The 26,919-nt window shown below is 33.3% G+C and overlaps 1 protein-coding gene across 4 annotated transcripts in view; it reads left to right on the forward strand.

The window, feature by feature from the left end:
- LOC143257042 (uncharacterized) overlaps positions 1-26,919 on the forward strand; it is a 72,209-nt gene that overhangs the window by 30,551 nt on the left and 14,739 nt on the right. For 3 of the 4 annotated variants that reach the window (XM_076515137.1, XM_076515140.1, XM_076515138.1), the window contains exons 2-4: positions 12,342-12,428; positions 21,085-21,224; positions 21,994-22,125. In XM_076515137.1, the coding sequence (XP_076371252.1) occupies positions 12,408-12,428; positions 21,085-21,224; positions 21,994-22,125 (293 nt within the window). In that variant the 5' untranslated portion in view covers positions 12,342-12,407. Of the gene's footprint in view, positions 1-1,858; positions 1,961-12,341; positions 12,429-21,084; positions 21,225-21,993; positions 22,126-26,919 lie in introns of those variants that run through there. The other variant, XM_076515139.1, reaches the window with a different exon arrangement.

The following is a 26,919-nucleotide window of genomic DNA, read 5'->3' on the forward strand; positions in this document are numbered from 1 at the left end:
TCAAAAACACATTAAAGAGAGCTCAAAAATCGACACAGTTAAAATCATATCCAGTGTAACGAATGTTACTGAAAAAAAAGTTATTGCTCGTCACTTCTTTTCTTTTTCAAACAAATATAATATAATGTCCTTACGTTTTACATAATAAAATAGCAGCTCTGTATTTCACTAGTTACTTGTTGTTTGTTACGTCTTGAGTTGTGACCACCACTTACCTTTATAACTACATGTCTGGCAGTTAGCTTGTAATACTTTTCCATACTCCGTGAGTAACTAGCTGATATAATTGCACAGTGCGCATGCGTTCAATTAACCAGATTAAAAACGTTAGTTCCGGTGAAACATTGTAAAAGACATTTTTGAAGCTGCTTTATGAAATTGACCTTGGTAGTTGCGCAAAGGGAAATCATACCTGATTTGCTTAGTAGTAAAAAAAAAAAGGAACTTTGGCTTTAAAAAAAGAAAATAGTACTTATGTAGTTGTACAACAGTGAAAATGTAACCAGACATTTTTTTTCTTAGTGAAAAATAACTGTAATATTATTACTCCCATTAAAAATTCAAAGCTTTATAATACCTCGTAATTCTCAAAGTTCTGTTACTTTGTAATAAGTTACTTGAATAACACGTTACCTCTCCCCCATTCTGAACACAACACATAACAGCTTAAACATTTACGTTCGATGTATGAAAGAAAGAAAAGCATACAGGGTTCAAAAGTCAATACAAAGAATAATTATGCTCACTAAGATTTAGCAACATGAAACAGAAATCGTAAAGACCGCAGCTGTTCAGTGTTATGAGATGAGAACTTTATCATTAGGGTTTTTACCGTTATGAAAGATACAACCATAAGCACCAAATGTTTTTAATGTTCTTAACAGTAAAACTGCACCAAAATAGGTTCAATTACTTTTTCTTCTTAGGAAATCATGTCTTCTTCTGTCGGCGTCAAGAGAGTATGTGTTTTCTTATAGCAAAGCCACATCAGGCTATCTGCTGAGCTCACCGCGTGGATCCAACCCCTGATTTTAGCGTTGTAAATCCAAAGACATACCGCTGTACTAGCGGCGGCGTCAAGAGAAAAATCACAAACGTGACTAAGCCTCGCATGGCCAGATGGTTAGGACATTCGACTGTGTAACCTGAGGGTCGCAGATTCGACTCTCCGTCACATCAAACATGCTTGCCCTTTCAGCTGTGGGGCGTTATAATGTTAGGTCAATCCCATTATTTGTTGGTAAAAGAGAAGCGCAAGAGTTGGCGGTGGGTGGTGATGACTAGTTGCCTTCCCTCTAGTCTTGCACTGCTAAATTATGGAAGGCTAGCACAGAGATCCCTCATGTAGCTTTGCGCGAAACTCAAAAACAAAGGGAAAATCGTATATGCTTAGATTCAAAATGAAAAAAAATATCTTAACTGGCATACAAAACATTAATAACATTAGCCTTGCTAGTATGCTTAGCCGATTGATAATAAGCACAGGAACACTAAATGGCACTAATTTGAAGTTGGAGAGAAATTACTGCACAAAACACATGTTCATTTGAAGAGTTTGATATTTTCAGACTGATTATATGAATAAAACATGCACTGTTGTGTCTTTTTTGTATTATATGTTAAATCGAAACCATTGTTAACTTGTCGAAAACGCAGATAGAACGTAGCTGATAATTAGAAACATACGCCCTTTATCTGACAAAGCACTAATACGAAATTAAAATGTAGTGGTAAAAAAGAAAATATATTTTTTCTTCCTTCTCTCTCACTGTTTCTTATTCTCTATTCACTAAGCTTCATCCGTAGATTCCTGGAAATAGCGAGTGCATCAATCCAACTGGTTAGTGAGCTGGGTTGACGTCATACAACGTGTATGACGTTTATACCTGCATGCTCTGCCTGGAATACCGCACGGCTGGATTGAACACGAGAAGATAGATCTCTAGAACCATGTCTGAAGGTTTGTAAGGCTCTGAATTTAAATTATATTTATTAAAAATACATGCGACAAACTTAAAAATTAGTCGAATTTCTCCGGGAATAATAACGGATATTTTTCTTCCCTTTGAGCGACCACTTTATATTTAACAAAGTAAAAAAAAACTTTTAAAAGGAATTTCCAAGTTTATCCAAAATGTCTTTCAAAGTTTTTTTTATAGACTGGTTTTTATCGAATATAGAACTCTCTGTAGGAAGCAAATCGCTAAAGTTTCCAACATTTTGATGTTCATCTGAGGATACACATGGATTCCTTTTGGTTATTGAAATTGACTGATAAAAATTGTGTTAATCCTATATCATGAAATAGGTGAATCCGGAAGAATATTTTCCATTTGCCTTTCACGTAGTGATATGTTCGTGAGGGAAAATTACCACTAAAAATATCCAAAGGTGAAATCTCTGTTTAATCCAACTTAGATATATAATTCGATTTTGTTTGACACATTTACTACTTTGAATGTAAAAAAAAACAACTTCTAAATACTCTCTTATCTATCAGAGTATGATGTGTATCTAATTATAAAGATCATTCCTATATAACGCCAGAACGTTTTCTCTATTTCTACCAGTGTAGTAAAAAAGCACTAAAATAAATTTTATTTTATAACTTTTAGCTTTATGCACTTATTGTTACAAAATTAAAACTGAAGCACAAAACTTGAAATTGTCTCCTGAGGCATTTTATTTTCTCCTTGTTATTATTTCTGTCAAATTTTCAGATAAGATTATGAAGGTTCTTATAATGTTTTCCAAGACATGTTGCAGTTAACACATGTTTACCAATACCACCATTACATATATTAATATTTTGTAATGCTAATATCATCGAGTCACCAGGCTAGCGCACATTGTTATATAAACATAATCAAGACATCTGGCAACTACACCATGTTTGTCAGTACTATCAAGTCACCTGGCAAGTACGCTGTTCTTTATCCGCATTTTCAAGTTACGTGGTGGTCATAGTTAAGTTACTTAGCAGATACATTAGGTTTTATCAGTACTATTAAGTCGCCTAGCAGCTTAACTACATTTCACCAACACAGTGAAATCACCTGCTAGCTACACCATGTTTCACCAACACAGCAAAATAACCTGAGAGCTACATCACGTTTTATAAATACAACAAAATAACCTAAAGCAACATCATGTTTTATGAATACAGCAAAATAACCTGACAGCTACACCATGTTTGTTTGTTTTTTAAATACAGCAAAATAACCTAATAGCTACGTCATGTTTTATAAATACAACAAAATAACGTAGAAGCTACGACATTTTTTACCAAAACATCAATATCACTTGACAGCTTTAACATATTTTTTATAAACAAAGTAAAATCTCCTGGAATATATACAATGTTTTACCACTATTCATTATGCCACATGACAGTAAAAAATAAATCATCTGATGTAAAAATAAAATAAATAACTTCTGATATGATCCCCCTAAATTAAAAATGACAACAACAGCTTTTTAAAAATAACTCTTAGGCAAATATATCTTTGTTTTGGAGTGTGAATAAGTATGATTGATTTGTAAAACAAACAAACAAAATATTCGCTAAATATTTCTTAAAAAACGAAGACCAAACGTTTTAAATACAACTGATTATTTCATAAAACCGCAAAATATGTAACTGGAAATACTTATTAAATATTTACTTTTGACAACGCCATCTTTGTTGAATTGCAAGAACTACTTTTATATGCACTACTTCTTTAAAGGGATTTGATATTGACTTAAATTGTGTAGTTTTCTGTCTTGTGTGATATAAAGGTAGTATAGCTCATGTTGAATTATTAAACAAGAGTATATGAATGATCGACGCTTGTGTAATCTCCTGAAAATGGCATAATTACGTCAGAACGTATATAAAGTTTTTTATATGGCGGCCGTTTCTAGCTTCATAAAATATGTTTTAATTATGTATAGTATAACATTTTGTTTTTATTTATTTTTCATCCTTTACTTTCTTTGCGATGATTTTTTTTATCTTTTCCACGTTCAAAAATGCCCCCTAAAGGCAAAGTGGTATGTCTGCGGATGTACGACTCAGAGTCCGAGTTTCGATACTCGTAATTGGCAAAGCACAGATAAACAATTGTGTAATTTTGTAAATAATTACAAACAACAACAAAACAACAACTTTCAAAAAATACTAGTTTCAATTTGATAATTTAGTCCGGCATGGCCAGATGGTTAGGGCGCTCGACTTGTAATCTGAGGATCGCAGGTTTGAATCCTGGTCACACCAAACATGCTTGCTCTTTTAGTCGTGAGAGCGTTGTAATGCGACGATTAATCCAATCATTTGTTGGTAAAAGAGTTGCCCAAGATGTGTCGGTGGGTGGTGATGACTAGCTTCTTCCCTCTAGTCTTACACTGTTAAATTAGGAATGGCTAACTCGTGTAGCTATGCGCGAAATCCAAAACAAACAAAGAAAATTTGATAATTTTTTGTTTAATTTTTAACCTCCATCTCTACAAGATTCACCTCCATTTCTCTTTTTTTATTGTTGGGTTCATTTTGGTTTTTTATTTTTTGTCGTTGCTATTCTATTTAGTTATTGTTTATAATTTCTAGATTTTGATAGAAATCCATAGCTTCATCTACGTTTATATCATTTACTTCCAAAATTTTAATTGCCTCCCTTATAACAAAGATGTGTTGATTTATATGTCTGTGATATTAGCACGTTACTTGCAATATTGTTATTTATGTAACGTGTCACAGAGTGCAATATTTTCCCATATTATACATTCTTATGTGTCAAATAATACGATATTTCTGTCACGGTCTGTAGTTTTTGGTTTCGGATATTATATTTATCTACACTTTTATAGTCACATATACAGTACTTGTTCCCCATTCTAGATCTTTGTGTGTCACACGTTTTTAAACATTTGTATCACATTCTACAAGTTTATGTGCCACATATCACAATACTTGTGTGACATTCTACAACTTTACGCGACACATTATAATATTTATATATAATTTTATTGTCTCATCTTACAATATTTGTATCCAAGTCCATATATTTTAGCTTTAGCCAATATAATATTTTGTACTAAGTTCTATATCCCTGTGTTTCATACATTATAATATTTGTGCCATATTCTGTAGCTTTACGTGTTACATTATACAGTTTAATGTGTTACGTAAATTTTGTAATATCTCTTTCATAGTGTTTGGTACTGTTAAACTCTATGTCAGAAAACACACTTTTTGTATCATGCATTAAAGTTTTATTAAATTCTCAAACTTCAGTATTTCAGACCTACATTTTAAAATGCAAATATTTATTCTTTAGGTAGTAGTAAAGTTTAATAGAACTTGTTATAGCGAACGGTAACTAAGCCATGCTGAGAACTCTACACGAAAAGCTACACTGATGACGCAAAGGTTGCCATAGCAATCTTAGTAGAGCGTAAGTGATGCAGAGAAACACCAGGTGAAGGTTAACAACGAAACAAAAGCACGCGTTAGACACAAATATATATATATAAAAAAAACTAGTTCGGCCTATTTAACAGTTCTTTGTGACTGTGAACATAATAGCATTCAGTATATTCGGTGAGGAGGTGTACATGTTAAGCGTAAATCTGTAAAAGCAGCGTAATCAATTTATTACGGACACTACACACTAACAGAACATAGCTTAACTAAAGGAAAACTTGAAAAAGTGAGTTAAAACGATTTCAGAAGTTGAACATAGGAAAGAAATAAAAAAAACAACATTCGTTTATTATTGTATTTTTTTTCAAACGACAACGCCACATAGTATATTTAATGTAATTAAGTCAGTAAGTAAATTCACACAGAACACGAGAAACGCCTACATTAGCTTTGGTTTGTTTTGTATGTTGTTTTTTTAAAGGGCAAAGCCACCGTAAACACGCAACCCGTAACAAACGCATCTACCTTGAAAAAAAGAAATAAAAACTTAAAATAGAAAATAATATTTGAAATCGGTATACGAGAAAAATAATTAAATGGACTGTTTCGGTAGAAAGTGTGTCTCCCCTCACTTACATCGATTTTAACCATTTTTCAAATAATCTGTAGAGGACCAGTACAAAGAGTTTGTTAGTAACACAGAACATTTATGATAACAGAAGTTTAGGAAATCACTTGCACTACATAATAAGCAAAATGTGAATAGATAATCGAACACTATTTTATAACGCTAAAAATCGGTAGTGAGCACATTACATTTAGCCTACAATGTAGCTTTCTGCTTAACAACAAACCAACATTTGTACTTTACAATTACAAAATTTCGTTTGTTTGTTGTCAACTGTAAATCTTTACTCTTCTCACAGCAGGTATCGAAACTCCAATTTAACGCTTTAATCTCTCATACTCAACGTTGAGCAACTTAGAAACTATATTCCTGCTAACTGAATATATTTATTAGAATCTGTAGTTTATTAAAGACGGACGTGACAGTGTAAATAGAAAACAACTGCAAGCACTATACTAGTGTCTCCCTGTCAAACTAGTTAGAGAATTTAGAGGTTTGATCCTCGCGGTGGACACAGTACTGATAGCTCATCTGTAGTTATGAACTAAAATTAACAATATGAACTTGAACTAAACTTTTTGATAATATAAGGCTAGAACCTCATCCAAAGCCAATATTCTACTCACTAGGTCACAACAACTTACAATGCGCAAAACATTAAATTGTTTTTTTAGAAGTACGACTGCATGACAAATCCAAATTAGATTATATGTACATGCATCTGGGATTCTTTAAGTTTTATTCCTTGGCACTTATGTCATGTTTAATGTTCAAATGATCGTGAGTTTTTAATATGAAATTTTCGTTTAAAACATCAAACACGACCTTTGAAGGAAAAATGTACAGGTAAATCAGAATATTGTCTTTGTTAAATTGTTTGCATTAAATTGTTGTTCTCTAAAGATTTTTATTACTGTTATTGAAAACAGGTCCATGAAAAAATATCCCTGAAGGAAGCCAGTTTTTCATTCGTCTTAACTATAAAATAAATTTAATTTAACATAAAGGCTGTGCTGTGAGTCTTTGTGTCAAAATTCTAAATGAAGTTTAGTCGTTTGTTTTGAGTTCCGCGCGAAGCTACTTGAGGGCTATCTGCGCTAGCTGTCCCTAGTTTAGCAGTGTAAGACTAGAGGGAAGACAAATGGTCATCTAGAGGGAAGGCAGCTAGTCATCACCACCAACCGCCAACTCTTGAGCTACCCTTTTACAAACGAATAGTGGGATTGAGCGTAACAGTATAAAGACCCCATGACTGAAAGGGCGAGCATGCTTTGGTGTGATGGAGATTCGAACCAGCAACTCTCAGATTACGAGCCAAATGTCCTAACCGGTTAACCTGGCCAATTGAAAAATGAATAAACAAAATAATCTTTAAAAATAAAGATAAGTGTAATAAAAGCTGGTAGATATTGCTTTTTTTAGCAATAAAGGGGCTGTTTCATTATTTCTCCTCAACTACAATAAACCATTTTTGATAATAACATAAAGTAGAATCAAACAAGCGCATGCACAAAAATGTCCTTTGCGATTTTTAGAAAGCTACTTCTCTATAACTTCTGCAAGTTTAAAAACTGCTGTTTATCTAAAAGAAAAGAAAATAGTATAAATATTTTAATAAAAACTTGTAATCCTGTAGTAATATTAGAATCACAAGTGTGACTTAGGTTTAACCCAACCGCTTGTTTGACTGCGAAGTGGAATAGAAGCTAAAAGCAAGTGAAATTTATACAAAGAAAAAATTAAGTTTATGTTAATTATGACAAAAGATTATTTACACTTCGTGCGTTACTGTTTGCAGCATGAATCCAAGAGTCCATGATTCTCATCTTGTTGCTTTAAAATTGCACTCTACCTTTTGGGGCGATGGGTTAGTTATAAAAGTACCTATCAAAACTTAATACTCTATTAGAACAGCCCAAGAAATTGCGTTGGGTGCTGTTAATTAGCTGTCTTCTTTGTAGTTTCTCAATACAAAATTATATACAGATCGCGCAGGTTTGTAGCTTTCGCTGGAATCTCTGAAACAATCAAACAACGACGTTTAATTAGAAGAGTTTTAAAAACTAATACATGAAGCTTAATTTGGGAATTGTTTATTATACAGTTTATTTTATGGTGCTTACTTTGTTCCAATAACATTATCAACCTTACACGATAGGAAACGTAACAACTAATTTCAGTGTTAAGAATTTATAACTCAAGATGCTTTATGGTTAAATTTATCAAACTTCTATTCGTTTAAGGTTAGTAAAAAAATAACAACCATGAAACGATTCAAAAGCTTTCAGCGTTTTTGGGAGACCAAGAGACAATGCAGATGCGTATGCCAGAATATTATTATATACTTGTGGAAATGATGATGAGATGACCGACCAGTCATATGACTGAGTAGTGTGACTTCATTATATTTAAACATACGCACTTTAAATAATAATTTAATAAACCTGGGTATATTTTAGACCGCGCATGCTTACCGAAGCCTCCTTGTAACATTGAGAAGAGAAACGCTGTGATTAACATGTGTAATTGTTTGAAAACCTGTAGTTGTGTGTAAACCAAACAAAAAGGGATGGTTTTGTTTGTTTTGAATTTCGCGCAAAGCTACACGAGGACTATCTGCGCTAACCGTCCCTAATTTAGTTGTGTAAAACTACAGGTAAGGCGGCCAGTCATCACCACCCACCGCCAACTCTTGGCGCTACTCTTTTACCAACGAATAGTGGGATTGGCTGTCGCATTATAAGACCTCCACGGTTGAAAGCGCGAGCATGTTTGGTATGACGGGAATTAAAATCTGCGACCCTTGGATTACGAGTCGAGTGTCTTAACCACTTATCCATGCCGCGCCCAACAAAACAGGAAGTAAATTAGAAATGCGGCAGTCTATGCAGTGAAAAATCTCTGTCAAAAACCAGTTCCAGACTGGATTTTATCACTCGTATCGTAGAATTGAAGAGTGAACGAGGGTTAACAAAACATTAGAGTCGTAAAGTTAGTACACAATAGTCGAGAACCAAAGCCTCATGAAACAAAAGCATGGAAGAAAAAATAGGCTTAAATCGACATGTAAAGTTAGCGGATTAAATAGATTGATGGCAAAATTGTTCTTATCCTCAAATTACTTCATAAAGCCGGTCTCTTCTTAGAAAAATAAGTAAAACCGAAATTTATTGGGTTTTCTTTTGTATTTTTCAGTATTGAGATGCAATTTAATGAAAAATAGGCATTTGCTCGTTAAACATGAAAAACAATTAACTAGTTTTTGAAAGTTTATTTCAAAAGGGACGTTTATGTTTGCTATATGATAACTGTAATTACTAACGTTTTTCGTACATATTTTGCCCTACATGAAAGTTTTGTTATTTGATTTATTTAAACATTTAAGATTTATGTTTCACTATAAGAACAACAGATGACAGCACAATACGTTTAATTTTTTAAATGTAAGTAATGTATAATCTATACAGTATTGTGTTTCAATGCGTCATTTTGTACATGTACACTGTTTGTTTGTTTGGGAATTTCGCACAAAGCTACTCAAGGGCTATCTGTGCTAGCCGTCCCTAATTTAGCAGTGTAAGACTAGAGGGAAGGCAGCTAGTCATCACCACCCACCGCCAACTCTTGGGCTACTCTTTTACCAACAAATAGTGGAATTGACCGTCACATTATACACCCCCACGGCTGGGTGAGCGAACATGTTTAGCGCGACGCGGGCGCGAACCCGTGGATTACGAGTCGCACGCCTTACGCGCTAGGCCATACATGTACACTGATAACCTTTTACTCAAGACTATTACCTTCTCAACTTCTTAAACAACGAAAAAACAAAGTAATTATTACAGTTCGTACAATATGCTTCATAATACCAGTGAAACTATTTTTTGTTATAATTACTTTTACGCTCTACTGGATGGACAACATAAAATAAACTTTTAACTTATCAGAAAACTTTCAGATATTAATATTGAAATAAAATTTGAGTATACGATGTAAAGTTTTCCTATTCACATAAGCCCTTGGCTATCCAGTTTTAATTGGTTTGATTGCTAAACTATACTTGTAAAATTGCACAAACATTGACAAATAAATGTTAATCTGTAAAATAAATTACTCAAACACTATCGCTGAACTCTTTCAGAACTATGCATGCTGCATTGACTCTTTTATTAAAACTTGTTTAGTTTAAAGGAAAGTTTTCAGTAAATTTATAATTAATCGCATAGTTTTGAATTTTTTTCAGTTTAAATTTCTCAATCTTCGTTACCGATACAAAAAATACACGCAATGTTAACAACTGTTACTCTGTCATAGAAGTCTACTTATAAGTGTTCTTAACCCTGACGAAGAAGGAACACCAATTACTGAAAAAATACTAATGCTATGTAGGCATAGCTAAGTAACCGTATTTCAACACTGACAAAGAAGGAGATAATTAAATCATCTCCCAGTTGATCAGTGGTAAGTTTTAAAGCTTTATAATGTTAAAAAGAGGGTTCGTATACCCGTAATGGACACAGCACAGATAACGCATTCTTTGCACTTAACAATAAAACATATGTTTTATTGTTAACGAACTAACCAAGTAAATATGTTTTATTGTTAATCAAGTAACTAACTAACCCAAGTAAATATGCAAAACCTAAGTATATTTTAGAAACTTTACAGAATGATTACGAAATGCTGGTGTCTTTTGGAACGTGAGATTTATTGTTTTTTTTATTATTCTACGTTTTACCGTTGTTTACTTTCGATATGGAACAAATTTAAATGAATCTACATTTGATCTATGGGAGATTTACCACTACTATCTAAAATCTGATATTGAAGATAACTTATAATAAAATCAAGCTGTGAAAATTAGAAGTAAAGTCCTGCTAAAATTGTGGTCCTTCTACAAGATTAGCTAGCAATATCTTACGGTAAAATTAATATAATTATTTCTTTCACTACTATTTAGTCTAAAGTCGAGTTTTCGCTGAGTAGAACCTTTATTCATATCTTAAGTTGGTACACTGTAATTAGTCGTAAACCTTGTAAATAACTTAGCGTTTGATACTTTCGTTGCACTACAATTCACATTTTTGTTTGTTTGTTTTGGAATTTCGCACAAAGCTACTCAAGGGCTATCTGTGCTAGCCGTCCCTAATTTAGCAGTGTAAGACTAGAGGGAAAGCAGCTAGTCATCACCACCCACCGCCAACTCTTGGGCTACTCTTTTACCAACAAATAGTGGGATTGACCGTAACATTATGACGCCCCCACGGCTGAAATGCGGGCATGTTTGGCGTGACGGGGATGCGAACCCGTGACCCTCAGATTACGAGTCGCACGCCTTAACACGCTTGGCCATGCCGGGCCTTAGGCCAGTGGGAAAACATTACTTCAGTATTATCTAAACCTGGACAGAAGGAATTTCACGCTGTAGTAGTATTTGGTTTGGTTTCTTTTGAATTTCGCACAAAGCTGCACGAGGGCTATCTGCACTAGCTGTCCCTAATTTAGTGGTGTAAGACTAGAGGGAAGGCAGCTAGTCATCACTACCCACCGCCAACTCTTGGGCTACTCTTTTACCAACGAATAGTTGGAATGACCGTACCTTTATAACGCCCCCACGACTGAAAGGGCAAGCATGTTTGGTGCGACGGGGATTCGAACCCGCGACCCTAAGATTACGAGCCGAACGCCTTAACCCACCTAGTAGTAATAGATAAAAACACAAGGAAGTTTGTTTTATGCGGTTACTTTTAATGACATTTGCTACATACATTCTTGCAACATTAATAATGAAATAAAATTTCCATAGTTAATCTAGACATGAGATGTTAATAATAATTTCAAATCGAATAAAATTTATGATATTTATGGGGTTTTCCACACCTTTTAACTCACCATACAGTAACCTAATTTAATTTAGAAGTATAAATAATAATACGACATTACGGCTAATTTATTATTCAATATTTTATAGCGGACCAACTATTTCCAGTGATTGCATTACAGTTTTCTTTTTTTTCAATAATTATATTTTTAATTTTACCTTTAGTGGAAATTTTAAAAACTGTCTAATGTAAAATTAAATCGTCTTATTTCTTGCTATGACTTAAAGTGGATATTTTAAGGAAACAACAGATTAAGAAAAGTTGGTTCGAAGTTAAGAACAAAGTAACACAAGGAAATGATGGTCGTATAGAAAAGTTAATGTTAAAATCAGTTAGATTTTTTTTTATTTACTCAACCAGCAGTATTTTACAAATTGCATCACAGCATTGTTTTATGTTTGTTTTATACTTTTTGGAAAAATTACAGGTTTTCTAAACATTAAATGTCTGATCTGTGGTCATCTGAATCACTGTCCGCGGTGAATATCAAGCGATGTACCCCACCTTACCTTCTGTGAGTATCTAAAATTATTGTGATTATCTCTCATTATTATCAAGTATTATTATATTTATCATAGTTAAATATTACATTGGACGTTGTTATCGAAGTGCTGTAGTGTCTCGTTTCTATTAAATGTTACTTTTTTATTATTGTTGAAGTGCTATTATATTTTATCATAATCAAGTATTGTTATATTTTATCGTTTACTGAATATTACTGCATTTCGTTGTTTTTCAAACGTTGTAATATAGAAAGTCATTTACACCTTTTTCTTGAAACATTAATTAATTTCTAGATTCGGTATTGTTCCCAGTGGTCTGTCAACATCCATTGCTTCTTAACATGGCCAGTCTGTGAAGCTTTCATAAATCAACGGATACTTTAGGCCTACGACTTTTATACGAACACATAAACAAGCAAAAAGCATAAAAGTCTATTGAAATGACATTGAGATGACTTAACAGATGTGTAGTTGAAAGGGATTGCTGTGATTCCGTTTTTTCATCTATCTTTCTCGTGAAAATACCCACTGATTTTAACGTATGGCTAGAAAGACACCTGAAAATGTCTGACTCGTGAATCTTCATCAGTTTCAAACCATTATTTGTTATCTCGTTAACATTACCAAAAGATATATCTAGCGTCACCACATCACCTTTTTGGATAGAAGGGGTCTTTTTCGTAACTGTAGCTTCCATTATGTGGACTAGAGCCATGATCTGAATTGAACTGAGTTAAGATGTTGTTTCAGAACCATTGGCTCTGCACTGTTTAACAGTCAAGCATGGAGGCATTTTACAAGTTTAATTAACGTGATTTGCTGTTATATAAGTAACAGATGCGTGTCTAACACAAGACGGTAGTTATATAATAATCCACACATTCGAAAGGAATAAATATACAATTTACATGCGTTTCCATAATTTGCAGATGTGTTTTGTTGTCATGGAAGTGATGTTATACGTAATTCTTACCAAGCAGTTTTATATTTTGGTTGGCCTTGTTAAAGCTATGGATTTCAGAGCCGGTGAGCGGGGTTCTAATCCGAGTGAAAACAAAATATTCCACACATTTCAATCTGAGGATGCATTGTAACAGCTAGTCCCTAAACACGGATGGTGGGCAGTAGAGTGCTGCTGTCTCTCTGCCTTCTTTTTGGTCAATGAGCCAAAACTTAAGACAGCAACAAGTTGCTTCAGTAGCCTTATTATAAAACACTAAATGTTATTGTATCTCATTGTTATTCAAGATGTTTTTTTTTATATTTTATATATTATAAATATTTAATAAACACCTGTTTCTTAAAACGTGGATACGTTAAAGTGAAAAATATACATTATTCTCTTCATCTTAATATCATTCGTCTATTAGTTGTTTTTTATGCCAACGATTCTGTCTTTATCGTTTTTCACATTGCTTGTTCCCATTTACTTAATCTTTATCATACTCTCGCTCTTCATTGATTCTGTATTTCATCTGTTTCTTCATACTCTCGCTCTTCATTGATTCTGTATTTCATCTGTTTCTTCATACTCTCGCTCTTCATTGATTCTGTATTTCATCTGTTTCTTCATACTCTCGCTCTTCATTGATTCTGTATTTCATCTGTTTCTTCATACTCACGCTCTTCATTGATTCTGTATTTCATCTGTTTCTTCATACTCTCGCTCTTCATTGATTCTGTATTTCATCTGTTTCTTCATACTCTCGCTCTTCATTGATTCTGTATTTCATCTGTTTCTTCATACTCACGCTCTTCATTGATTCTGTATTTCATCTGTTTCTTCATACTCTCGCTCTTCATTGATTCTGTATTTCATCTGTTTCTTCATACTCACGCTCTTCATTGATTCTGTATTTCATCTGTTTCTTCATACTCACGCTCTTCATTGATTCTGTATTTCATCTGTTTCTTCATACTCACGCTCTTCATTGATTCTGTATTTCATCTGTTTCTTCATACTCACGCTCTTCATTGATTCTGTATTTCATCTGTTTCTTCATACTCACGTTCTTCATTGATTCTGTATTTCATCTGTTTATTCATACTCACGCTCTTCATTGATTCTGTATTTCATCTGTTTCTTCATACTCATGTTCTTCATTGATTCTGTATTTCATCTGTTTCTTCATACTCTCGCTCTTCATTGATTCTGTATTTCATCTGTTTCTTTTCTTTTTCATCTTTATTTCCTGTTATTAATATTCTCTTTTACTTTATCAGTTTTTGTTTAACTCAACTATGTCATTACTATTTTTTTATAATTTTTCAACTTAAATGATATTTTTTTAGAAACCTATATCCATATAGTTTTAAAATATACACATAAATATCTAAATTATGATTCATTGTGGTTCCACTTAAAGATGAATATTTTAACAGAAATGGAATTCTTTTATTTTTTTAACCATTGTTCTATTTTTTACCGGTTTTGTAACATCATGAACCTCTCTTCCGTGTAAAATGTAAAAAAACGAGGAAACAGATAAAACTTGTATGAAATATTATAGTTTTGAGTTTTTACATTTGTATAAATATACTTTTTCAATTTAATATTTCTTAAAATTTTTAACAAAATCAGTTTGCACAGTAATAATGATATAACCACTATAATACAATACCCAAATTCCAAAGACTGCAAGTATTATTTTCGGCAAATAATTTACTTATTTGCCCTAAAACTTTAAATTTTCTTTAGAGTTAACCAGAGTGTACTTGAGATACGTCTGAAATACGTGCCAAAATCTCTGAATTCCTATATATAAAGTATCTTGTCTTCTAACAGCTTTCATTTAAACTTTAAAGAAACTTTAAAACGACACTAAAGAATTTTTAAAGATTAATATCCTCTCTATTTAATCAAAATTTAAAAGGAAAAAAAAAGAAAAAAAAGATCCATTCGATCCATTGAAAGTTAGAATTACAGAAATAAAAATGTTTACTTACTGATCGGGATTGATTTTCCGGATTTCTAATGCGATATCTATTGGTACTTTCTTCAACATAGGATTCTCTACAAACAAAAAAATTTAAAGCGTTAATAAAAGTTTTAGTATTACAATAAAAATAATCTTACACCTTAAATAACTTCTACCCTATTGGTCAAGTTTATCTAATTTTGACAACACATAAAATTCATAATTTATTTTGACTTAAAATAAATTTTATTTCTTGCCCAGTAAACTCCCAAAACTCGATAAATATTTTATCATTTTTATATACGTCTTATAAAAGTTCACATCTTTCTTAGATATATTCTCATAACGATTAATACTATAAAAGTGTTCTAACATCAAATTTCTATAGTAATTGGTTTACATTACAAGTGAAACGCTTTCATTATCATTTTTTTACAATCACTTTCAATTCTATTAAAACTTTTGGAAACATTATATTTTACCTTCTAATAAAATAACATAATTTCTTATTTTATTTTTCTTCAAATAAACTTCCAACTTGACTCCCACTTGTGTTTCAAAACCTGAGTTAGTCTTAATAAAAAAATCATTCTCTTCCTTATTTTCATTTTAAAATATACTCTTTCCGTCCTAGGTATCTTGTAAATCTGTGTCGGTTTCCTTAATTTGAATGCCATTAGGTCCATTATTTAGCTAGTGTAATTTCGTGCTTATCTACAATTAACAAACTTAGATTTAAAATATTCAGAAGTTCAAATGGAAATACTGAAGCCATGTTATTTTAGTTTAGCGTGTACATCCTAGATGTACAAATAGAAATACTGAAGCCATGTTATTTTAGTTTAGTGTGTGCATCCTAGATGTAGAAATGGAAATACTGAAGCTATGTTTTTTAGTTTAGTGTGTACATCCTAGATGTACAAATGGAAATACTGAAGCCATGTTATTTTAGTTTAGTGTGTACATCCTACGTGTACAAATGGAAATACTGAATCCATGTTTTTTTAGTTTAGCGTGTACATACTAGATGTACAAATGGAAATACTGAAGCCATGTTATTTTAGTTTAGTGTGTACATCCTAGATGTACAAATGGAAATACTGAAGCCATGTTATTTTAGTTTAGTGTGTACATCCTAGATGTACAAATGGAAATACTGAAGCCATGTTATTTTAGTTTAGTGTGTACATCCTAGATGTACAAATGGAAATACTGAAGCCATGTTATTTTAGTTTAGTGTGTACATTCTAGATGCTCATGTTTCACCTTTATTTCTTCTCTTATTTTCCTTTAAAATCTTCTCTTTTTGAAAGTCTTTCATACAGATTTTTCTTCTTATTCCCATAGACAAATATTTCTCAAACTTTCTGTGAGGAGTTTGGAAACTTCTACTGGCAAATCCAATTTCACTTCCATCATTCTTCTGCTTATGCTGTATTATTGATCCTCTATTCGGATATTTTCTTCTAGTTGATCCAAAAACCATTTTTCTTTTTTCAGTCAAATTTAATGGACCCCTCTAATTTCTTCTTGACACAATGTTTCAGATATTTTATCATTGTTTAAAGTGTTCCCTTGCAGTCGATTTATACGTATTTAATTTTTTGATCTTCTGTTATACATTGCAAAGCTTCAGTTTCTATTCTTACTGTTTCAAATTCTAAACGTTTTCGAATATTCCTTTATTCTTTCGATAGAACTTTAGTAATTGATTAACATCATTCGTGAGGGAAAGATGGCGGTTTCTCCTCTATGCACTTTTTCCACAAGTAGTTGAAATTTTAAGTTCTTAAATTCCGTTAAAATATCAATTTTTCTTTCATCTAAATTATTCTTTGTAAAAATATACAGTATCTCCTGAAATTTATTTAAAAATGACAGACCAAATTGATGTGAATTATCTTACTTACAGTTTCAAGCATAATTCCTATTTTAACTGCAATGAAATAAATATTGTGTTCATGGCTCATTTCTGGTAAGCTGTTGAACTTTCTTCACTTCCTCTAATGAGTGACTGATAGCCGGTAGTGGACTAGCCCAGTTTAGACTCCATCTGAAATCACGTTTTCTCTCGCTTTAACAACACAAACGCTGGAGTTAGTTATCTTTACTTCAAAACACTAGAATTTTGCGCTTTGTCTGTTTTCATAATTACTGAATTGAATAACTTCGTGTTGGAATGTTCTACAAAGTAATCTCTCAGAAGAGGTAAATTTTAGGCTTTACCTATAATTTTAAATCCACACTACAACTGAATTACGACAATAAGGTTGGAGACTTTAATCTGTGCAGTCACAAGTCAACGTGATGGTCAGGGGAAAAGTGATTGGAAGTACAAACTGTCGTCACAGAAAGAAAACAACTCTCTACAAAACTGCTTGTAATCACTGATATTAAAGACTTTTATTTGTATAAGTCCATACAATTTTTAAATAACTTTAATATCTATGTTCTTTCATGGTAATGCCCCATTTTTGCAATGTTTATAAAATATTGCAGTGGTCCCTCAGTGGTACAGCGGCATGTCTGTAGACTCACACCGCCAGAAACCGGGTTTGATACTCGTGGTGGGCAGAGCACAGATAGCTCTTTGTGTAGCTTTGTGCTTAATTATAAATAAACAAACAAACATTGCAGTGCCTTATGGAAACAAAGCCCGAATATATCACAGTCAGAATTCATGAAGATTCGAGGTCCTCGTTCTCTAAACGTGCTGCTATCAAACACGATACTCACATCAAGTTGTAATTGTGTTATAAAAGTAATAGTCAGCCCCGTTAACTGATTCAGAGTAGTCACGTCAGACGATGGATGCCGCTGAGTGGCTGCTTTTCCTGTGGTACATAGTTAAAAATAAGGGAAAGTTAAGCCTCAATCATAAATTATCATAAGTTGTTGTTTAGGTGAACGCACAAACCAATCAACTCATAGAACCAACAGAGTATGTTACAATTATTTTAGTTCTATCTCATGCACTTATCTATTTATACCCATAGGTAAACTTAATACTTGACTTTTTTTATAACACTGAGAGTGATGGTGCGTTAACTCATTAGGTATCAGGTAAGAAAAGATAATAAATTGATCACGTGGTTAATAAAATATTTTAGTAACATAGTTATTGTAAAAACGTTGCTTTTGTACATTTCGTGTGTGATATGGTTGTGAAAACACTTCTATAATAGTTGGTTTGATACACGAACAGTGAAATGTAAATAATATAAAACACTTAGTAATTTTCTCCAACAGAATCTTTGTAAAAGCAGCCTTGCCATAAGCGACGTAGCAGTTGGATTACAAAATGTTAATATTTTGAGTTTTATTTTCTACTCAAGTTGTCTTTGTCGTATTTTTTGCATCGAGTGGAAGAAAAGAGACCAATATTATTTCACATTGTCATAAGACCCTAGAGCAGTGTTTCTCAAATATTGGGTCGTGACCCCCTTGAAGATTGCATTTAAGTTTCCGGAGGGGGGGTTACGTGCTGTCTGCGTTTAGTCAAATTTTTTTAGTCCTCAGGTTCTATGAGAGGTACACATATAACTTCTATAATGAAAAGTAACAATCTTTTTATTCATCCTTGTAAAAGTAATGGGGGTTCGTGACGGCCACAACCAGGCTAGCAAATCCGGCTAATAAAAACTTCCCTAAAATTTCATTTCCTTGCTCAAGATTGTCATAAGCTATATTCTGTAATGCAACCACTTAAATGTTAGCTAGAGGGTGCATGACATTAATTTCGAAAACTTTAATTACTTGGACCTAGAAAGTTCCAAACAATTTTATGTTAAATTTTCGTATGTTTAAGGTGAGGTTATAAATATGAGGGACAGTGAAGCATAATAGACTTATTTCTTATTAGTATGTTGATTGGTCAGACAGTATTTTTGCTTCAACTAGTGGTGAATCCGTGTTTTCAGTTACTCGATCGATCAGTCGTGAAGTGCATTTAAACCTATTTTACGTTAGAGTAGTACGGTTAGCTTAGCTGTAAATGAGGCATTCAATATACAACTGTACAAACTTATAGAAATGTTAAAAAGAAATTAATATACTACAGTTACATAAATTGGATTGCGAATTATTTGTACCAGATAATTTAAAAGAACCTACCAAAGAGTGAATAATGTAACAATGATTTAATAAATGGTGTTTGTCACATTATATGAGCATTATTATACATTAGACCATATGTATAAATTTTATTCTGCTATGAGATGGTAGATTTGGGTTTTTATCACTTTACTTTGAAAACATTAGGACTATTTTTCTTTGAGTTATTACATCATTTTTTGTAAAGTTATGAGGTCCTGATTTCACACTTGAAATGACATTAAGCAAATTTCCGACCTTATCATATAGTCATTTGGAAAATTTTGTTTTTCTCCTATCTTAAATACACAACGTCTGGATTTCATATTATCATTTAATACAATTTTAACCCATAATTTTAGGGTTAGATTTTACTATGTTATCAGTCAGACCGAAAATTTAGATTTTAACATGTCTGAAACAAGTCTATGCTTCGTCATACTCTTTGATAAACTCACGACTTGTAGTTCGGGCTTCTGCTTCTCAGTATTTATACTTATTTTTTTTGAATAGGTGTTTATTTTTAGTTGTTTTATAATTTCACTTAGATATTTTACAGTTGATATTTTCGGAGTTCTAAATCAGAATTTTGCTCGTAATTTATCATGTTATTTATAGATGTTACGTCTATATTTCATCTTATATATGTAAAAACGGCTCGTTTGGGTTGATAAAATATTTTACGATGGTATATTGAATATATATTCAATATGGAAGCTGACCACACGTTTGAAAGGGGTTGTGCAACTGAGTGTCGGAATGTAGAGGACAATATATATTCAAACATCTAAGCCCGCCCTCTTCATATGTTTATCAAACATGTGGTCAGCTTCCGGTCAGTGACCTCTTTCTTTCTTTATGAACCTGACGATGACCGAAGACGGTCGAAACGTTGTTCGCTCCTCATTGTAAAATATTTTATCAACCCAAACGAGCCGTTTTTACATATATATTTCTCTACAAGTGGGTTTTCTCGACATCACTGATTATATTTCATCTTTTCCGATATATTTTAAGACTAATATTTAGTCTTTCTGGTTGACTTTAGGCTTATACTTTGCCAAGTTAGTTGACAGATTCAGACAGACTTCCTAAGCTTTGATTTGTATTATTTTGAAATGATTTAGGACACATTTATCACTGTCTGTAAAAATATTAAAAGTTAATTGGTTAAAGATTAATAAACCATTGAATGTTAACGACATGTATTTATTTTTTTTTTTTTTCTTGCCAGCAAACATTTTATTCGTGAAAAACGTAGTAGGATTGTTTATGATTCTTGATGACGAGGAACCAACTTGAAGTAAAAATGTATCTCAGGACGGCTGGTATGGGTATTAACACTTACTAATAAAGCAGAGAACAACGTTTCGACCTTCTTAACAAAGCTTGTTAACCTGAAGATGACCTACGAAGGTCGAAACGTTGTCCTCTGCTTTATTAGTAAGTGTTAATACCCATACCAGCCGTCCTGAGATACATGTTTGTGATTCTGTTATATTAAAACTTCGCTAACGTGATTTGAAAGATCTGAACAGGGTAATGTTGAAACTAGGATAGATGCTGTGCTTTTTAATATATTTATTTAAACCGAAATGTTAAGACGTTTAATAATATACAATTTCTAACAAATGCTTTTTTGCCCTTTTCCTGACAGCCAGCTGCGCAAAATGCCATCCAGGACGATCACATTACAATCTACGTCCTTCTAGCAGGTGTGGCGGGAGGTTTGGTATTAGCTATCGTCGTGATGGTGTGTTGTAAGCTCTGTCTCCGAAAGAAAAAGCCTTTAACAAGGTGAAAAGTTTAATTACACTTACGTATTAGAAATGATAAGGTATTTCAGTTTTATAACCAATCTTTATGTGTTTAAAATGAGAAAATAGATGCAGAACGTGAGCAAATTGTGCATTAATTTCAAGTCAAATAACACTTCTGAAATTAATTTATAGAATTTTCTTCGAAAATTAAATTTCCCGCTATTTCAGTTTCATCACAAATCTATCAAAATCATTTTCCAAAACTTTTATACAAATATAGGTTATTTTCACTAAACACAGATTATACAATGAATTATTTCTCTCTATAGACATACACATATATTAATCAACATTTGAAATGTAATATAAAAAAACGTTTGAAGAGAATGCTGTAAGAATTTTACGGTATCCCGGCATGGCCAAGCGTGTTGAGGCGTTCGACTCGTAACATGAGGATCGCGGGTTCGCATCCACGTCGCGCCGAACATGCTCGCCCTTTCAGCCGTGGGGGCGTTATAATGTTACGGTCAATCTAACTATTCGTTGGTAAAAGAGTAGCCCAATAGTTGGCGGTGGGTGGTGATGACCGTCTGAAAACCTACTTTTAAACTTTTTTCTTGTGTGCGTGACCTTCCTGGCGCATTTTACCCACCCTACCAACGCCATACAGATAAGAACATTCCTATACCACACCTAGTTCATCTGCCCAATGTTATGAAAGGACTTACAAGACAAACAAATAAATATACCCCATAAATCAACATATGATTATCACGTTAATATTAGACATCGTTTGTACCTTTCAGGCAGCATGTGGTTTTTAATCGGAGTTCAGAGCGTCAGCATACGAGAGCACGCAAATATCATAGTCTCGACTCCAGTGTCAGCGTGGAGATAGAAACCAGCTGCGGGTTTTCGGACAATACCTCGTCACCAAGGTAACTTTAATCCTAACGAAGAAAAAAAAAGTTTAATTTCATTTTAAACAACTAATAATAAGTTGTTGCCGTAACAGTGAAGTATAAAAGAAAATGATAAAGTATTAATTCATGATATTTTTTTTATTTCCGTACGGAATAATCCTGAATTCGTTTTAAGTATTCTGTAATTTCATATTCCACACCTTTCACATTTCACCAGAAAATTCCTAATTCTCTCAGCGTATTAGTTCAAAAGTCACCTGAAAAACTATTAGTGATTGAAATATGTTGGAAAAAGTGTGTTTCAACCTCTAATTTCTTTACTTTTTATAAAATAAAATTAGTCTCTTGGTATTTTATTGTTTATTTTGTTGTTAAGCACAAAGCTTAAGTAGTTGGTCATTTTGAGTCACGAAATCTATATTTGATTTCGTTAACTATTAGGCCCGGCATGACCAAGCGTGTTAAGGCATGCGACTCGTAATCTGAGGATCGCAGGTTCGCATCCCCCTCGCGCCAAACATGCTCGCCCTTTCAGCCGTGGAGGCGTTATAACGTGACGGTCAATCCCACTATTCGTTGGTAAAAGAGTAGCCTAAGAGTTGGCGGTGGGTGGTGATGACTAGCTGCCTTCCCTCTAGTCTTCACAACTAAATCAGGGACGGCTAGCACAGATAGCCCTCGAGTAGCTTTGAGCGAAATTCAAAAAACAAACAAACAAACAATCGTTAACTACTGGTGGCATTACATTAATATTTCTTATTACTTTACAAAAAATAAAACATTTTTACATGGGCCAAATATAGCGGTTGAAAATTAAAATTGTTTCTTAATATGCTATTGCTTTACATCGGATTTAATGTAGTGTAAATAAAACACTTTAAAGCCTTCACAATTTATATACATCTTGGTTCACACCCTTGGGTAATTTTGTGTTATGTCTATCTTCAAGAAATGTAGTATATTTTACTAATAAATAATGTGTCGCGTGTATTTTGGTAAAATAGAATAACTTTGACAATTATTTTTTGACAATGTAAGAAGGCCCAGCGTGGCCAGATGGTTAAGGCGCGCGACTCGTAATCTGAGAGTCGAAGGTTCGAATCTCCGTCACACTAAACATGCTCGCCCTTTCAGCTGTGAGAGCGTTATAATGTTATGGTCAATCCCACTATTCGTTGGTAAGAGAGTAGCCCAAGAGTTGGTGGTGGGTGATGATGACCATCTGTCTTCCCTCTAGTCTTACACTGCTAAGTTAAGGACGGCTAGCGCAGATAGCTCTCGCGTAGCTTTGCGCGAAATTCAAAAACAAACAAACAAAGCAATGTAAGAGGGTGGTGTACCACAGAGTTGCCCGATTTGGGGTTAGTAGAGAAGTAAATACGTGGCATGAAGTATTGTGGAAGGAAAGTCATTATAAGAATGTATGTGTTATTTCATACGTTTTACCAGGATAAAGGAAGACGTGTCCTATGAATGATACGAAATATTTCGGAAAGGATGCCTTTATAAGGATGTATGTGTAACGTCACTAATTTTATCAGGATAAATGAGGAAACATGTGCTATTTGTGATAATATGAAACATTCCGAAAGAAAAGTCATTATAAAAGTGTTTTTTTCAAACAATGTTTCGTAAAACACTGGCGAAAGCAGATTGTCCAAAACTTTGATTGAAATAAGATAACTCGGACATTGATTTCCCAGCCTTTTATGCACGTGAGTTTCATTAGAAACTCTGTGAGAACGTTCAACTATTTACGTCATGATAGCTTATCGACGTTAAACTCGTTCAATCACGTTTCTCAATCCTCAATTGAAACGTTATAACTCACAAACGGCTTAAACTAGAACTATTGAATATAGATTGCAGAAACGCCTTCTCGACAAGTATATATACCCGATAAATTATCAATGGTATCATTCCGTCCAGACGTGACGTCATTTAGGGATACCTGGATGACGGTGCCATATATATATATATGAAAGAAAAACGTGTAAAAGTGTATAATGATGCTACGACTACTTCGTATATCACTTTGCGACCACTGAAATATTTTAGATGACTTCTTATTATGGTACACATTATTCTATAAATCCCGGATAAAGTTATACTACTACGTTAGTTAACTTTACACGTCAAGGTCAAAATAACAGAGGTGAACTTGTTACCATGGGAACTACATCTTAGCCACTGATGCTGCGTCGAGATGTATGTTGCAAGCAACATCCATTACTGCGTGATGTTTCTAATCGCGCGGGCGACATAGAGTTACCAACAACACCATCGTTCCTTAGTTCGTAGTTGTCATGGTAATCAGTCCGCGACTCCCTTACTGTCGGTATACCTTCTAGAAACTGTGGAGCGTGGGCGTAGTATCACCTACACAGACCCACGAAAGGTCTCGACTCGCGCACTTTTAAAGTGTTTCTTGTTCATTCCTGTACAGAGTTTGAATATAATTTCGTTTTCTCTACTCGTCTCCTGAACTGGTGTCGGAAAGGGTATCTTCCTTCATAGCCATGCAGCTCGGTTGAGTGAGGCATAAATACACAATTCCATGAAGAGTACGTAACATAATTCGTTTCAACCAGAACAAACCTTTGACCTTTTTAAAATTGGAAAACATCTACCGTATAAAACATCTCTAGCAAACCAAATATGTAACAAAGAACTGCTCTAATCCTGTGACTTCAACATGAGAAATGGTAACTGCCCTTCAAACATCCTACAAGATAACACTCTTACAATATTGAAACGTGACAAACATCCAACTTCTGATCCTGTGATGTCAAATAAGACGATAAAATTCTGAGTTTCTTCCCATGTTCTGCCTCAGATGGTTTGGGTGTGACAAAGGGTGGGTTAAATTATGAACTTTTTTCTTCATTACAAACATTTTGTTTATTATATTTATAGCTGTAAGAGTACAGATTAGCTCCTAGTGTTTTCTTCTTTCTGTTCAAATGTTTTAATTTTCAATTTCTAATTCAATAGTCAGGTAACGAGATTCAACGTCTGCCAGTGTAACTTAATAATATGGCTTATTATAGAACTGTTGTCATCAGTTTACTGTGTTTGCTATTCTTGCTCGCAAGTTTTTGATATGTGTAAATATACATATATATTTCACATCAAATATTAATTTCTTAACCTTCAAACACTCAAAAACTACAGGCAGTTTCTTTTGTAGATCAGCAACTAATGTCATATAACTTAAAGTGTGAACCACATATTTAGTTTGCAGATCTAAACTGCAGTTCAATTAAAAAACACAGGCTAACACACACATCTAAACTATTATTAAGTTACACAACATAGGAACACGAAACTACAGTTAGATTACACAACATAGGATGACAAAACACATCTAAACAAGTGTTAAATTACACAATATAGGATGACTAAACACACCTAAATAATAGTTAAATTATACAACACTGGCTTATTAAATACATCTATATTATTCAAGTTACATAACACAGACTCACTAAATACATCTAAACTATAGTTAAATTAACATAATAACATAATGTTTAGGGACAACAAAGCCAACCAACCTAATTAAAAAATAAAATTGTCTTAATTAAAGATGGCTTATACCTTGCTTAAATGTATATTTGTGTCTCCTAGTTCTAGAATTCTCACTGTTAAGTATAAAAAATGTTGATGCATCAACATTATCACAATTTTAAATGCTTCAATCCTCTCTAACTCTTCTTTTTTTTCAAAAGAAACTGATTTTAAGCATCTTAATCTCTCCTCAATGACAATTCCTCCATCCCAGGCATTATTATAGTAACACTCCTTTGAACCCTTTCCAACAATTCAATGCCTTTCCTAAAGGAGCTCAAGACTGAACACAATACTCCAAATTCTGCCTAACCAGTGACCTATACAATAGCCTGTATAATTTAGAACCTCTTTAGACTTGTTTTCAGTATTTCTGTAGATACAACCTAAAATCCTATTTGCCTCACCACTAGCAACAACACACTGTTTGGATAGCTTAAAAGGCTGATCAACCATTATGCCTTGATCCTTTTCTTTCATCACAATGTTAAAGTTATTCCAATCCAAATTATACTTATAATTCAAATTATGATAACCCACACCTGATATATTGCATTTATTATAATTAAAATCCATCTACCATTTATTTGCTCAAATCACTAAATGATCTAAATCCTTTTGTAGAGCATCATCATCTTCTTCACAGCCAGCAACACCCAAGACCTTAATATCATCTGCAAATGTAAATAATTTATTGATTATTTCTTCATTCATGTCATTAAATTAAATAAAAAAGAACAGTGGTCCTAAGACTAGGCCCTGTGGTATCCCACTTGTGACATTAATCCAGTTTGACTGAACCACATTTATAACAACCCTCTTCTTTCTTCCATCAAGCCACTCTTCTATCCAATTAGTAAATTTCACTCTCACACCTACAGAAATAAGTTTCTTTACAAGTCTTTTATGTGGCACTTTGTCAAATGCTTTCTGAAAATCCAGATACACCAACTCCATGTCTTACTCTCATCTACATATTCAGTAACATATTCAAAGCATGTCAAATTTGTAAGGCAAGGTTTTTCCCTAGTGAAGCCACATTGAGTATCCAGTAAAACTCTAAACTTTATTAAGTGACTTTGTAAAGTATCTTTTATTAGCCTCTTCCAAACTTTTCTACAACTGATGTAAGACTAATATGCCTATAATTAATGAAACAACTTCTGTTACCTCCCTTGAAGATAGGAGCGACATTAGCTAATTTCCAATCTGTTGATACTTGCCCAATATTCAAGGAAA

Source organism: Tachypleus tridentatus, chromosome 7, assembly GCF_004210375.1.
Source record: "Tachypleus tridentatus isolate NWPU-2018 chromosome 7, ASM421037v1, whole genome shotgun sequence".
Lineage (NCBI taxonomy): Eukaryota > Metazoa > Arthropoda > Merostomata > Xiphosura > Limulidae > Tachypleus > Tachypleus tridentatus.